The sequence below is a fragment of the Camelus dromedarius genome, chromosome 16 (assembly GCF_036321535.1).
Source record: "Camelus dromedarius isolate mCamDro1 chromosome 16, mCamDro1.pat, whole genome shotgun sequence".
NCBI lineage: Eukaryota > Metazoa > Chordata > Mammalia > Artiodactyla > Camelidae > Camelus > Camelus dromedarius.
In genome coordinates this window covers 31,805,019-31,817,804 of record NC_087451.1, presented here as the reverse complement: position 1 = coordinate 31,817,804, position 12,786 = coordinate 31,805,019, and the positions used below count along the sequence as shown (strand labels likewise).

Here is a 12,786-nt window from a genome sequence, read left to right as displayed (position 1 = left end):
TGTCCTGTATTTACTCTGGCAGTCCTAACAATTATTCTTCTCTGGCCCTGGGCTCAGCTTCCTCCTCTTCATTTCCCACCTGCCACCTCCTGAATTAGTCTCCTGTGGGTCCGGAGTTAGAGTATGTGCTGCCCAGGAGAGGTCAGCCTAGCAGTTTGGGGGATTGGTGTCCCGACCCAGTGCCAGAGTTTGGTACCTGTGTGCAGCGTGCGGGGCAGGTTTGTCTATAACCAGACGGATAGGCAGACAGGAAGAAAGACCTTGTGTTCTGATGCCAAAAGGGGCAGGAGAGGCCCTAGGGAGCCTTCCAGGTTTCATCCTGGTGTCTCGGAATATACCTGCAGCCCAGAGATATCCCCAAAATTTGGCTCCCCCTGCATCTCACCTCATCTTCATTTCCCTTTTCTAGCTCCTCTCTTGCCCTCCTCCTACCCCCACAAAGGTGCTTGGAGCTCTGCGACCTAGACATACTGCTTCTAAGTTCATACTGTTCCCTTTGCCTAAAACGCCCTTCCCAGCCTTCACCCACGAGCACTCTCCTTCCCTTCTCCCTTCCTCTGTGCCAGCCTGCGTCAAGGATCCTTCCTCTGGGTTCCCAAAGAACCCTTAGCAAATCTCCCTCGTAACCTTTTCCACACTAGATTTATCCCGCCTGTTACTGGTGTGTCTCTCCCACAAAAATATGGGCTTCTGAAGGATAAGGACCTGTTCTGTCTGTTCTCGGTGCTCACCACCATGCCTGCACCTAGTAGGTCCTCAATAAGGAGGTGCTCAGTGAATAGCAGGACACTGTTGGAAGCTTCACTGCCCCTCAAGCCCCCGTCTGTGTTCCTTAGGGAGCACCCAGCTTCAGCTTCCCCCACCCAGTACACACAGCTGGACACTTCTCCACCTTTCAGGGCAAGGAGGGTTTTTCAGCACTGTCATTAGCATTAAAGGACACCTGTTTGGAAAGTCTCAGCTCTGGACCTACCTGTCCCCACATCTTCCATATGCCCAGACTGATAAGGCTCTGAGTATCCTGGCATGAGCCAAAGACATGGGCTGGACTCATTCGCCTTTTTTCCCATGCCTTCCAGCTCCAGGTAGGGCTCCCAGTCTGGACAGCTGCTCCCTCTACACTCCCTTCTGCACACAACCTTCTATACCTTCTAGAGCCATCCTCACTGGCATCAGATGCCCTCTATCAAACTATTTGCTGCCTGCATTGTTAGGGCTTGAGGGAATGAATAAAGAGAACTGAGCAGCCTGCCTGTTTCCCCTGTGTATGTGGGCCGGGCGGGGGTGGGGTGTAAATCCAAGAAACTCCACCTGGACACAAAGTGAACAAAAACACGGATGGTATGTTCTGTACGGGGGTAAGTGGGTCTGGGGCCCTCCCCTGGGTGGTTGTGGGAGAGGAGCTTGGGGTTGTCTTGGATTTTAGATGCAGAGCAGAGGAGAGAAATGAAGGTTGGGAGGAGGCCAGGACAGACAGCCCCCCGATCCCCAGGTTAGTCAGGATGTCAGTAGCATAGCCTCAGCTGCTGCAGGTGCTCATTTGTGGGACGACTGAGGGAGGCAAGGCTGAGAGGGAGTCTCTTGAGATGCTTCTAATACGAGCTTCACATGTATCTGGGTAGCGCTAGGAAACGTCTCTGGGAGGAGGTGGGCAGACAGGACAGTGGTCACCTGGGTTGGTGGTCCGGAGGGGTACCTTGTGACCTGGGCTTTCAGTTCCAAAGCAGCAGCCTCCCTGGCCCTCAGCCTGGAGCCCCAGGAATTGGCAGGCAGGTAGGGCAGCAGGGACCCCCTCAGGAAGTTTAGGAGGGGCTCCTGGTGCTCTTGTTCGCATGCTTTTCCCTGTGGTAGTGATTTGGCCTGGGAAACTTCAGGGAGTGCTCAGAATACAAGCCACTGATTAAGCCCTCCTCTGGTCACCATGGCAGGCAGCTGACTGCTGGGGGCCCTTGGGGTCTATGGGTCCTGCCCTTCAGGCTGGCTGGGGACCTGGATATTAGAAAGAATCCCAATGCTGAGGTCCTGCCTTAGCTCTGGGTCTTTTCTGGAGTCCCAGTGGAAATAGCCCCCTAGAGCGGGAGTCCTTGAAGGACTTGGTGCCTGACTTCTTGCTGGGAAGCAACGGACTTAATTCTTTTTTCCTGGCCTGCCCTACTTGGGGGCTCTCCCTGCAGGTACCTGAAGGAATTCCGCACTGAGCAGTGCCCACTCTTTGTGCAACACAAATGCACTCAGCATCGGCCCTACACCTGCTTCCACTGGCATTTTGTGAACCAGCGACGACGCCGGTCCATTCGCCGTCGGGACGGTACCTTCAACTATAGCCCTGACGTCTACTGCAGCAAATACGACGAGGCCACTGGTCTCTGCCCGGAGGGCGACGAGTGAGTGTCCCCCAGTCTGCCCTCTCAGAAGCCCCTTGTCTCCTGGATCAGATGCCCTCAGAATAGGCCAGCCAGAGTCTGAGAAGCCAAGCAAAGGCTGTCTTTGGGAGGACTGCTGCATCCTGGCCCACCTGGGCTCAGGCCCCACCATCCTCTGGGGGAGGCCCTTTCCCCACTTCTGGGAAGCCCTGCTCAGGCCTGCCTTCTGCCAAGCCTAAAGGCCACATCTGAACCAAAGTGACTTCCTGGGCCTTCTGTCCTGGTCCCATGCAGGTCACAAGGATCTTCTCCCCAGCCAACATTACTCACTCCATTCCATGCAGCTCCCACCAAGGCTGGCTATATAGAAACAGAGCCTCCTCAACTCCCCATTTTGCTGACCCTAAATATTTTGCCACAAAGCCCTGTGAAAAGACAGGGGATAACAAATGACAAATATAAGGAGGTGGCAAACCTGGGAATGTCACTAGGAGGAGGGAACATTTATTGACCTTGCCTGTCATTTGTTTCAACCTCGCAGAGGTAGTGATGGGAGGTGCTGCGGAGGTTCTGTGAGCACAGCTCACTGAGCCATCCCTGCATCAGCACTTCTCTTTCTCCCAAGGTCAAAGGCTTGCTGACCCCTCCCCCCAGCTTTAATGGAGCACTCAGGGTATGAGGGGGTTTGCCCATGTTTTGAGCAGGCCCTTTACTTCTCTTAGTTCCCCTGTTCTGAGCAGTATTTGTTCTCCCAGGAGTGCCTCCCTCTGGAGCTGCTCTTCACAACAGCCCAGGGCTCTGGCTGAATAGCCTTTAAGAAGCTGAAGTGGAAATCCCAGGCCCTAATGGGGCCCCCCTTCGGGCTACAGCAGCCCTTGCAGTGGGAGGGTGGTTCTGTTAATACAGCAGAGCTCATCCCTTGCTTGCCTCCTTGACCCACTGTCAGTGCACCCTACGGGTCATGGGGAAAGCCTTCAACAGGTAGGGAAAGGGCAGGGCTGGTAGCCCAGGCTGCAGGGGGCGAAGGTAAATGACACCCCACCCACCTACTGCCATGTTTCAGGTGCCCATTCCTGCACAGGACCACAGGGGACACTGAGCGCAGGTACCACCTGCGCTACTATAAGACTGGAATCTGCATCCACGAGACAGACTCAAAAGGCAACTGCACCAAAAACGGCCTGCACTGCGCTTTTGCCCACGGGCCCCATGACCTCCGCTCCCCTGTCTACGACATCAGGTGGGCTGGCTGCTGCGCTGGGCTGATGGCTGAGGGCCGGGGCGGGGGCCTGGCTGCTGACACGGTGGTACCACAGATGGAGTACAGGGCTGGCACTCTGGTTCCTTTCTTCTTATGCCTCCTCCCCGCTCTCTGTCCTCTCCTCCCAGGGAGCTCCAGGCAATGGAGGCCTTGCAGAACGGCCAGACCACAGTAGAGGGCAGCATAGAGGGCCAGTCTGCTGGGGCCGCGAGCCACGCCATGATAGAAAAAATCCTCAGTGAGGAGCCACGGTGGCAAGGTAGAGATGGCCACACAGATGGCCATGTCCCCTCCCACCAGCTGTCTGTCCTCTCCCCTCTCCTTCCTGTAGCTGCTCTGAGGACATGGCTCACCACCACCCACTGCCTTCTCCAACCCAAGCCACCACCTCTGCTGGCAGGCACTTGCCCCCTCATCCCACGTTACATCCAGCCAACTGCAGCCCCATTGTTCAGGGGCAATTCTGGGGGAGTCTTTTCAGACACACCTTGCCTTGCTCCCATCACCCGAGGTGCTCCCCAAATTCCTCAGGGGGCTTTCATACATACGTAGTTGTGCATGTGTATAAGTACGCGTACTTGTATTCTCAACTCTCCCAAGGGTGCCTTTTTTACTCTGAGCTGTGAGTATCTCCAGTGAGGGACCATGGCGTCCTCCTTACTTCCCTCCTGGGTCCAGGTCTTGGCATTAGCACGTGAGGAGGTGGCCCTGCTCATACCTCTCAGAAAAGCCTTGGCTCCTAGACCCCTTCCCAGTGGCTTCTCCTCCCCCCACCACCTGCTCCCCGCAATCTGAGCCCTGCCTCTGGCCCCCTGTGCAGAGACCGCTTATGTGCTGGGGAACTATAAGACGGAGCCGTGCAAGAAGCCCCCGCGGCTGTGCCGCCAGGGTTATGCCTGTCCCTACTACCACAACAGCAAGGACCGGCGGCGGAGCCCCCGGAAACACAAATACAGGTCCTTTGGCCCAAGCAGGCCAGCTGTGGGAGGGAGGGTGGCAGGGGAGGGATCATGGCAGGGGCTGCTTCCACTGTGCTCTCAGGGAGGCAGGGAGGCCAGCCTGGGGATTACAGGATCACAGGACCCAGGAACAAGGGGAGGGAATCGTCAGGATAGTTGAACGATGAGGGGGGCCTGCCTAGATCCTCCTTTGGCATGAAATGAGGATCTTGGGTCAGAGGCCCCTTTAGATCTGATCCTGTGGGGCGTCTTCTAGGGCCAGGCCATGGTGTGAAAAGTGTGGTGGCTGTAGCCTGGCTCTCCTTGGGCTGCATAGTGCTTGGGGGGAGGACTTGGCTGAAGGGAACCAAACAGTGTCCTTCTTGGTGATGCAGCTAGGCTGGGCCAGTGAAGCAAAGCCTGGCTTCTGGCCCTAGTAAGGCTCTCACTCTACTGCTGATCTTTCGTATTTCTGAGCCTGGCTTTGCAAAGTAGGGAGACCAGAGACGGGCCCTGAACAGAGATCTCATTGTCATCCCCCGGATCTTCTCGTCCGTCCGTCTGACCCCTCCCTCTCTTTGAACCAGGTCATCTCCATGTCCAAACGTAAAACACGGGGATGAGTGGGGAGACCCCGGGAAGTGTGAGAACGGAGACTCTTGCCAGTACTGCCACACCCGCACGGAGCAACAGTTCCACCCTGAGGTGGGCCTTGGAGGGAGGCCAGAGCTGCAGCCCTTTGAGGATTGTGGGTGGCTTAACATACCCTCTTTGGAAAGCAAGGAGAAAGGAAAGGACAGTCTGGACAGATGTTGGCAGAGCCCACCCTGACACCTCCTGGAAGAGGGAAGTAGCCATAGGCTCCCCACCAGGCAGGGCCTAAAGGAGCCCTGCATCCTAAATGGCAACCTCCTTTGTTCTGAGCCCACATTCAGCTAGCAGCCCTCCGCTCTCCCCCTGACAGGGAGGGCATGCGCTGAGCATGGTGACTTGGCCATTCTGGGCTTTGTACCACTTATGGTACTTAACGTGACGTCAGGATTTAAAAAAATATAAAGGACCCTTACAGTCGTCCTATTCTAGATCAGAACGTAGGGTATCAGCAGCTTCCCTGACACAGCCCCCATGGTGTGGCCCGGGGCTATGTCAGTGTGCCAGGATCTCACATAGGGTACATAGAGGCACATGCTGTCCCTTTCCCTGGTTCCATGGAGGTCAGGACACCCTAAGATAGACACGTGGGCAGAAATGGGCCACAGACAGCAGGGTGGAAAGTTAGACCCAGCGTAGATCCCAATTGAGGGTGGGGAAGTATTGCCTGTGAACTTGGCTCTCTAAATGCCTAGAGGCACATTGGAAAGTCACAGCTCAGGCCAAGATCAGGAGTGAGAACAGCATGAAGAAGACCCCTTTGTGAGGGCCGGGTTGGGGCTTGTTGGGCATAGGGGTGGCAGTGTCTGCTTACTCTGTCTTGAGTATGAAGTTGGTAGGGAGAGACTTGAGGAAGTGGCGTGGAGTAGGGAGGAGAAAGAAGAGGTTACTAAGCTAACCCAGCCGTGCCAAAGGCACTGCTGCCTGCCTGACCCACCTCTGCTCTGCTCTGCCCTCTAGATCTATAAATCTACCAAGTGCAACGACATGCAGCAGTCGGGCAGCTGTCCCAGAGGACCTTTCTGCGCCTTCGCCCATGTAGAACGTACGCTGTTCCCGTTGCCCTGGGGCAGTGCCTTCTCTACCCTCACCTCCCACTATGCTCAGTCTGTCGGACAGAGTGGGCCTTGTCCCCACTGGAAGTTCTATTCCCCCACCCTTCTGTCCCACCTCTCTAGAACTGCCTCAAAACCCTGGAGCTTCTAAGGTTGGGAGATAGAGAGCAGAGAGTGCCTGGTTGGGCACTCACAGTCCAGGCAGGGTGAGGCACTCTGAGCCAACTAGGTAGATCCCAGCAGCCACCCCATGCCACCCCCATGGCAGACATCACTAATTGAACAGCTGAGAGCAGAGCTGTCCAATCAAAATATAATGCAACCTCCTTATGTCATTTTAGATTTTCTAGTTATCACATCTAAAAAAAAGAAAAAGAAATAGATTAGTTTTTTAATAATATTTTTATTTAATCCAATCTAAAATAATACCATTTAAAATATAATCAATATAAAATCATCAAGATAGTTTACTTTGTTTTTTTTTTCCAAACCAAGTCTTTGAAACCTGGTGTGCACTTGAATAGCTGCAGCACATTCCAGTCCAGACCAGCCCCATTCCAGGTACTCAGCAGCCACATGTGGTCGTGGGCTGCCGTACTGCTCAGCACAGCTCCAGACCACCACTGCCAATCTCAGAGACTGGGCTTGAGCTAAAACCTGTGTCTGCTCCAGGCCACTGCTCTGTTTGTCCTTAACCTGTTTCTAGGCTCAGGCCTTCTCTCTGGGATTTAAGCAAAATGTAAACTGAGGGCCCAGGCAGGGCCTCTTAGCTCAGAGGTAGGCCCAGCTGAGGCAGCACAGAGAAGTGATTAATGGCTCAGGCTCCATGTGGATCAGGGTTCAAATCCCTGCTCTCTGTTTCCTAGCTCAGCCACCTTGGGAGATTTACCTTACCTCTCTGACCCTCAGTTTCCTTATCTGTAAAATGGAGACCATGATATTACTTCTGTTTTCCAGTCATTGTGAAGATGCACAGTACAAATTGCCTGGCACGTAGTAAGTGCACAGTGCATATTAATAGAAACAAGGTATGTTTCCCTTTATGTGCAAGGGGATGGAGGATCTCCTTTGAAAGAGACCCAGATACATCTTTAGAGGGCAGAACTGGCTCAGGAGCCTGCTGACACCCTGCCCCTGTCTCTTCCAGAGCCACCCCTTGGTGATGACCTGCAGCCTTCCTCAGCTGTGTCCAGCCCCACCCAGCCAGGTCCCGTCTTGTACATGCCATCTGCTGCCGGAGACTCGGTGCCCGTGAGCCCCTCCAGCCCGCATGCCCCTGACCTCAGCGCCGTACGTGCCTGCCCAGGGGAGGGTGGGCACCATGCCTGCCCAGAGTCAACACCTACCTCTTGTGCCCCGTGCTTGGGGAGGAGGTCTCCAGCCAAAGGGTTCTGCCTTTTCTGTCTCAGGGTTCTTCTCTCTGTCAGAAACTGATGGCGGGGTGGTGTCCCGGAAGCCTGTGATCAGCCTGGGTAGAGCTGGTAGAAAGGACAAAGCCCCGGTTGGCCTCTGACACACAGTTCCCTTGGGACGTTTTGGGTGCCTGGGTGGTGCTTGCTGCCCACTGGCAAATGAAAATGGAACCAAGCCTCTTGCTGAAGAATCTCCCTCTGCGGAGGGGACAGAGGATGGGCCATGCCCCAGCCTGCATTTTGCCCACCAGCCTGCTGTCTTTCTTCTCTGCAGCTCCTCTGTAGAAACAGCAGTCTAGGTAGTCCATCTAACCTCTGTGGCTCCCCGCCGGGCTCCATCAGGAAGCCCCCGAATCTGGAAGGCATTGTCTTCCCTGGGGAGTCTGGCCTCGCCCCTGGCAGCTATAAGAAGGCTCCTGGCTTCGAGAGGGAAGATCAGGTGGGAGCCGAGTACCTGAAAAATTTGAAATGCCAGGTAAGGGATGAGGGGGCAGCCCGGTGAGTTTAGCCACCTTTTGTATGGAGCTGTAGAAGCCCTAGAGTGCTGTCATAGCCCAGCTCTGGGGAGCATGACTGGCTACTAGGGAGTCCCTGTTCCCAGCCTCTTCAAGACTGAGCAGAGTGAGTAAGGTCGTCCCATTTTACAGAGGAAGACAGGCAGGTTCCAGGCTGAGCACCTTGCCCAGTGTCAGATACAGTTAACAGGCGGGTAGGGGTTCCTACCTCAGTCTTTGGATCCCACATCCAGTCTTTTCCTTGCCCTGTGCTGCCTTGATGGGACAGCAGGGCTTTGAGGAGCAGGACAAGAGGGGTCCATAACTGGGCTAATCTGAGACTTGGAGTTGCCAGGGAGGAGAGGAGCAGCTCCCCTGGGCCCTAGGGTAGGGAATGAAGGTGCACGTGTGTGAAGGGGGACTGCAAAGCGGGTGTTTGCTGGCTCTCTGCCCCCTGGGACCTGCGGCCTCAGTGAGCCGCAGCCGGTCGATGCTTGGGAGGACTCGCGGACTCGGGCCCTCCTTAGCGCCACATTCACCACCTGCTCCCTGACTTTTCTCTCAGGCCAAGTTAAAACCCCACTCACTAGAGCCCAGAAGTCAAGAGCAGCCTCTGCTTCAGCCCAAACAGGTACAAGCCCTCAGCCCCCTTTCTTCCCTTCTGGCACCTGCTGTGGACAGGACGGGCCCAGAACCCCAGGAGGCTTCTTCAGGGAGTGTGGGGCACTGCTTTCTCTACAGACTGAGGGCAGGATTAAGGTGGGTGGGGGCCAGGCCCTGGAGCCCTTAACCTCCTGGATTCACTCATCAGTCAGTCAAAAAAAAAAATTCATTGAGCATCTATACTGGCACTGGACTCAACTTGTCCATTCCCCTACTGCAGGACTTTAGGAATGAGTGGGTCCTGCAGCCTCCAAGCCACACCTCTCCAACTTCAGCCTTTCCACAAGGCCCCACCTGGGCATGGAGGCAACCAGATGAGAGCGGGTTGCACCCTTCGCTTCTGCCCCACCCAGCTTCTGTCTTCAGCCGTTAGCCACAGCCTCCATGGCAGCCATCCCATTGTGTCTCCTCTTCACTCTCTCATTGCAGGACATGCTGGGCATCCTTCCTGTGGGCAGCCCCCTGACCTCAAGCATCTCTTCTAGTATCACCTCCAGCCTAGCAGCTACTCCCCCTAGCCCTGCCGGCACCAGCAGCGTCCCTGGAATGAATGCAAATGCTCTGCCCTTCTACCCCACCAGCGACACGGTAGAGTCGGTCATAGGTAATTGGGCCACTTCTGTTGCTGAGTCTAGGACCAGGTCTGGAGTCAGAATTACTAGGTCATTGGAATGAGACTCAAGTCAGTATACTGGTCACTTTAGACCATCTGTCTTGGGAGAGTCAGAGGGTGGCCACTTTGAGCCCTTTGACCTAAATGGAAAATGATCCCAAGGTACAGGGCCAGGACTAGCCCTTATAGCAGATTAGCCTTCCTATTTGCTCTTTTGTGCGCATTAGAAAGAGATGCCTCTTCTTATGGGTATGTGTAGTCTCATTCCACAGCATATGTCATTCAACCCCCAATGGGTATCCTCGTGCAGTGAACAACCCACACAACTGTCCTCAGAATTCCTGGTCATTAGAAGCCACTTCCCTTCTCTTTCAGCAGTCATTTATGGGTGCCACTTTGTGCCAGGTCCTGTCACAGGCACTGGGGTGATAGAAATGAAGACATGCTATTCCTGCCCTCAGGGAAGGACATTGTTCCCATCCTACCAGTTCAGTTCATCAGAGCACAGTGGACATTTGTTGAACACCTACTATGCACTAACCATTGAGGGCCCAGAGACCTGCCTGCCCTCAGTGGACTGAGGGGTGAGACATACAGGCTATAACATCAGGAGACAAGACCTCTGTCAGATGCAGGGACCCTAGATCAGGACTCAGTTACCCCTGGGAGTATCAAAGAAGTCTTCAGAAAGGAGAGCCATTTGAGCTGGACTTGGCTAAGCAGACAGCATGGGTTGGGGGAGGGGGGTCACTATTGGCACAGGAGCAGCCCAAACACAGGCAGAGGCTTGAGAGAGCACAGGTCCTGGGGGTGACACCGAGGCAGATGGGGCAATAAAGGGTAGGTGGGTCCAGGAGGTGAGGCCTGGAACCTCAGGATTGTGTGGCCCCTTGGGAGACTGGGAGACTCATACTCCAATCACTCTGTCTCTAGAGTCTGCCCTGGATGACCTGGACCTGAACGAGTTTGGGGTAGCTGCCCTAGAAAAAACTTTCGATAGCAGCACAGTGCCCCACCCAGGCAGCATCACAATCGGTACTGGGCAGTGGGCGGGCAGGGCGGCGCGGGGGGCGCTCCAGGGGCCCAGCCTGGCCCGGGGTGGGCAGACGGGCAGTCATCTGCTCAGTGTGGCTCCACGTGGCTTGCCCAGCCCTCACCGCGCCACCCTCCGGGACCTCTCTTGCAGGCGGCAGCTTGCTGCAGAGCTCTGCACCCGTGAACATCCCTGGCTCCTTAGGCAGCTCTGCCTCCTTCCACTCAGCGTCCCCGTCCCCTCCTGTCAGCCTCTCCTCACACTTCCTGCAGCAGCCCCAGGGCCACCTGAGCCAGTCAGAAAACACATTTTTGGGGACTTCAGCATCACATGGATCTTTGGGTAAGAGGGGGTATGGATGGCTCCCTAAGGCTTGGGGCAGGACTCTGGGTTTCCGGAAAGTGCCTTTGGCTGCTTTGGCCATGGCTAGAGGCAGTACAGAGTAGAGGTAGAGCAGGGGCCCTGGACTTGGAGGCGAATGAGGTCGCTATTCCAAGATTCTCTTATCTTTGTGAACCTGGGCAAGAGACTTAGCCTCTCTGCCTTAGTTTCCTCATAAGATGGTTTCGAGGCTTAAACGAAATAAGATGAGTGAAGTGCCAGGCATCGGCCTCCTGCACAGTGAGAAGCAGTGGCCTCAGAGTCACCAGGGTCTGTTCCTCATGCCAGTGTAGTGGTTCTGCCCAGTCACCCGGAGCTCCTGAGGGCAGGCTGACCGCAGGCGCGAGGTGTCCTTCCTGGCAGGCAGAAGCACCAGGGAGACCCAGCTCCAGCCCCAAAGGCTGTCTGCCAAAAACAGCATTAGAGCCGTGTGGACTGGGGGTTCTGGAGGGCGTGTCAGAGCAGAGGGCCTAGAAGCGCAGTGCGGAGCCTGCAGGCTCCGCCACGACAGCGGGTGCTCGTCTCCCCGCGTGGGGCCGGGCAGACGCTCACTGAGGTAACACGGGAGACTGCATAGCGCCCAGCCCGCGGCCCCTCAGTAAGCAGCAGCTGCTACTCTCGCTTCCCTCCCCTGGCAGCTGTTCAAGGAGATAAGAAGTACCCTCTCCCGAGGGTGCTGGGCATCTTGGTCACACTGAGCCTGAGCCTCTGCGCTGCCCTTGGACGTTCTGACCAGGTTTGAGGCCCTCCCTAAACTCCGGAGATCAGAGCAGCACATGGATTTCTTAGCACGTTATAGTTGGTGCTGACGCTTTCAGCCTCATGCTCAGTGGTGCATTTGTCTGACTTGCCCCACATTCTGGAGGCATCTCGACTGTAGCCCTATTTTCCAGCCACATATTCATTCCTTCTCCATGTAATTACTGAGCAGCTTTGTGGATACAGTGTGAGCTCAATAGTCCCTGCTGGCATGGGAGCTGTGATCTGTTGGAGGAGGCAGATGTGCCCAGACATTAGGTCACAGTAGAGACCGTCACTGTCGTGTGGAGGCAGTGGGCTGGGCGCTGTAATTCAGAATAATAGAGGGTCCTAACCTGGACGCCCTCTGTGAGGAAGTGGCTCTTCTCCACAAGAGGAGATGCCACCTGCGTGGAAGGAGAGGCACGATGCGGGCAGAGCTGGACAAGGTTGTGTCGGCGCAGTGATCCCATGTTCTCACTTCCAGGATGGAGCGGGTAGCCACGTGTCTCCACACAGGATGACACTGGCCATGTGCATACACTTGCTGCAGAGCTCTGCACCCGTGAACATCTGGAGTCTGAAGGAGAGACTGTCTTAAATCCATTTGGTTCTGGAACGTCCTGGTTGTTTTAGTGGAAAGGGATCAAGAAAGGGGTCATTAGAATCTGTGTGGGCAGAATGAGGCCAGAGGTGGATGGATATGGGTCTCCCTCACAAGACGGGCCACCCAGGGGGCCACGGACCAGGGGCACGTGGTGTAGGTAAACATCTGTTGGGGGGGGCACGCACCTTAGCTTACTGCAGGGAGCAGGCCTTTGCAGTCAGACGCCCTGACTGTATTGGCGCTGCCACTTACTGTTTGAGTGATTCTTGGCAACATATTTTATCTCAGTTTCCTCATTGTAGAACAAGGGGGAATGGACCCAGGGATCCTTGAGGCTCTGACTCATTTCTTCCCCTGAATCGCCTCCTGGGCTTCACATCAGGGTGCAATAAGGCTCCCCTTTCTCTAGCCTAAAAGTGAAGCTGTGATCACAAATTGCCAGATTCACAGACTACTCTCCCTGCAGCACTTCCCAGGTCCCTTGTGAGGCAAATGATGGGAACCCCACTTTACAGATGGGGATGCTGAAACTCGGGAGTTAAATGGCAGCTGATGAGTAACAGGTGATGCCTACACA

At 55.3% G+C, this 12,786-nt stretch overlaps 1 protein-coding gene across 2 annotated transcripts in view; it reads left to right on the top strand.

Moving 5' to 3' along the window:
- The window catches only part of UNK (unk zinc finger), a 32,568-nt gene that overhangs the window by 16,294 nt on the left and 3,488 nt on the right, over window positions 1-12,786 (top strand). For both annotated transcript variants that reach the window (XM_010998408.3, XM_064495513.1), the window contains exons 2-13: window positions 2,175-2,384; window positions 3,427-3,603; window positions 3,753-3,883; window positions 4,445-4,580; window positions 5,150-5,267; window positions 6,174-6,258; window positions 7,416-7,558; window positions 7,955-8,155; window positions 8,740-8,805; window positions 9,267-9,441; window positions 10,384-10,485; window positions 10,637-10,825. In XM_010998408.3, the coding sequence (XP_010996710.1) occupies window positions 2,175-2,384; window positions 3,427-3,603; window positions 3,753-3,883; window positions 4,445-4,580; window positions 5,150-5,267; window positions 6,174-6,258; window positions 7,416-7,558; window positions 7,955-8,155; window positions 8,740-8,805; window positions 9,267-9,441; window positions 10,384-10,485; window positions 10,637-10,825 (1,733 nt within the window). The remainder of the gene's footprint in view (window positions 1-2,174; window positions 2,385-3,426; window positions 3,604-3,752; window positions 3,884-4,444; window positions 4,581-5,149; window positions 5,268-6,173; window positions 6,259-7,415; window positions 7,559-7,954; window positions 8,156-8,739; window positions 8,806-9,266; window positions 9,442-10,383; window positions 10,486-10,636; window positions 10,826-12,786) is intronic.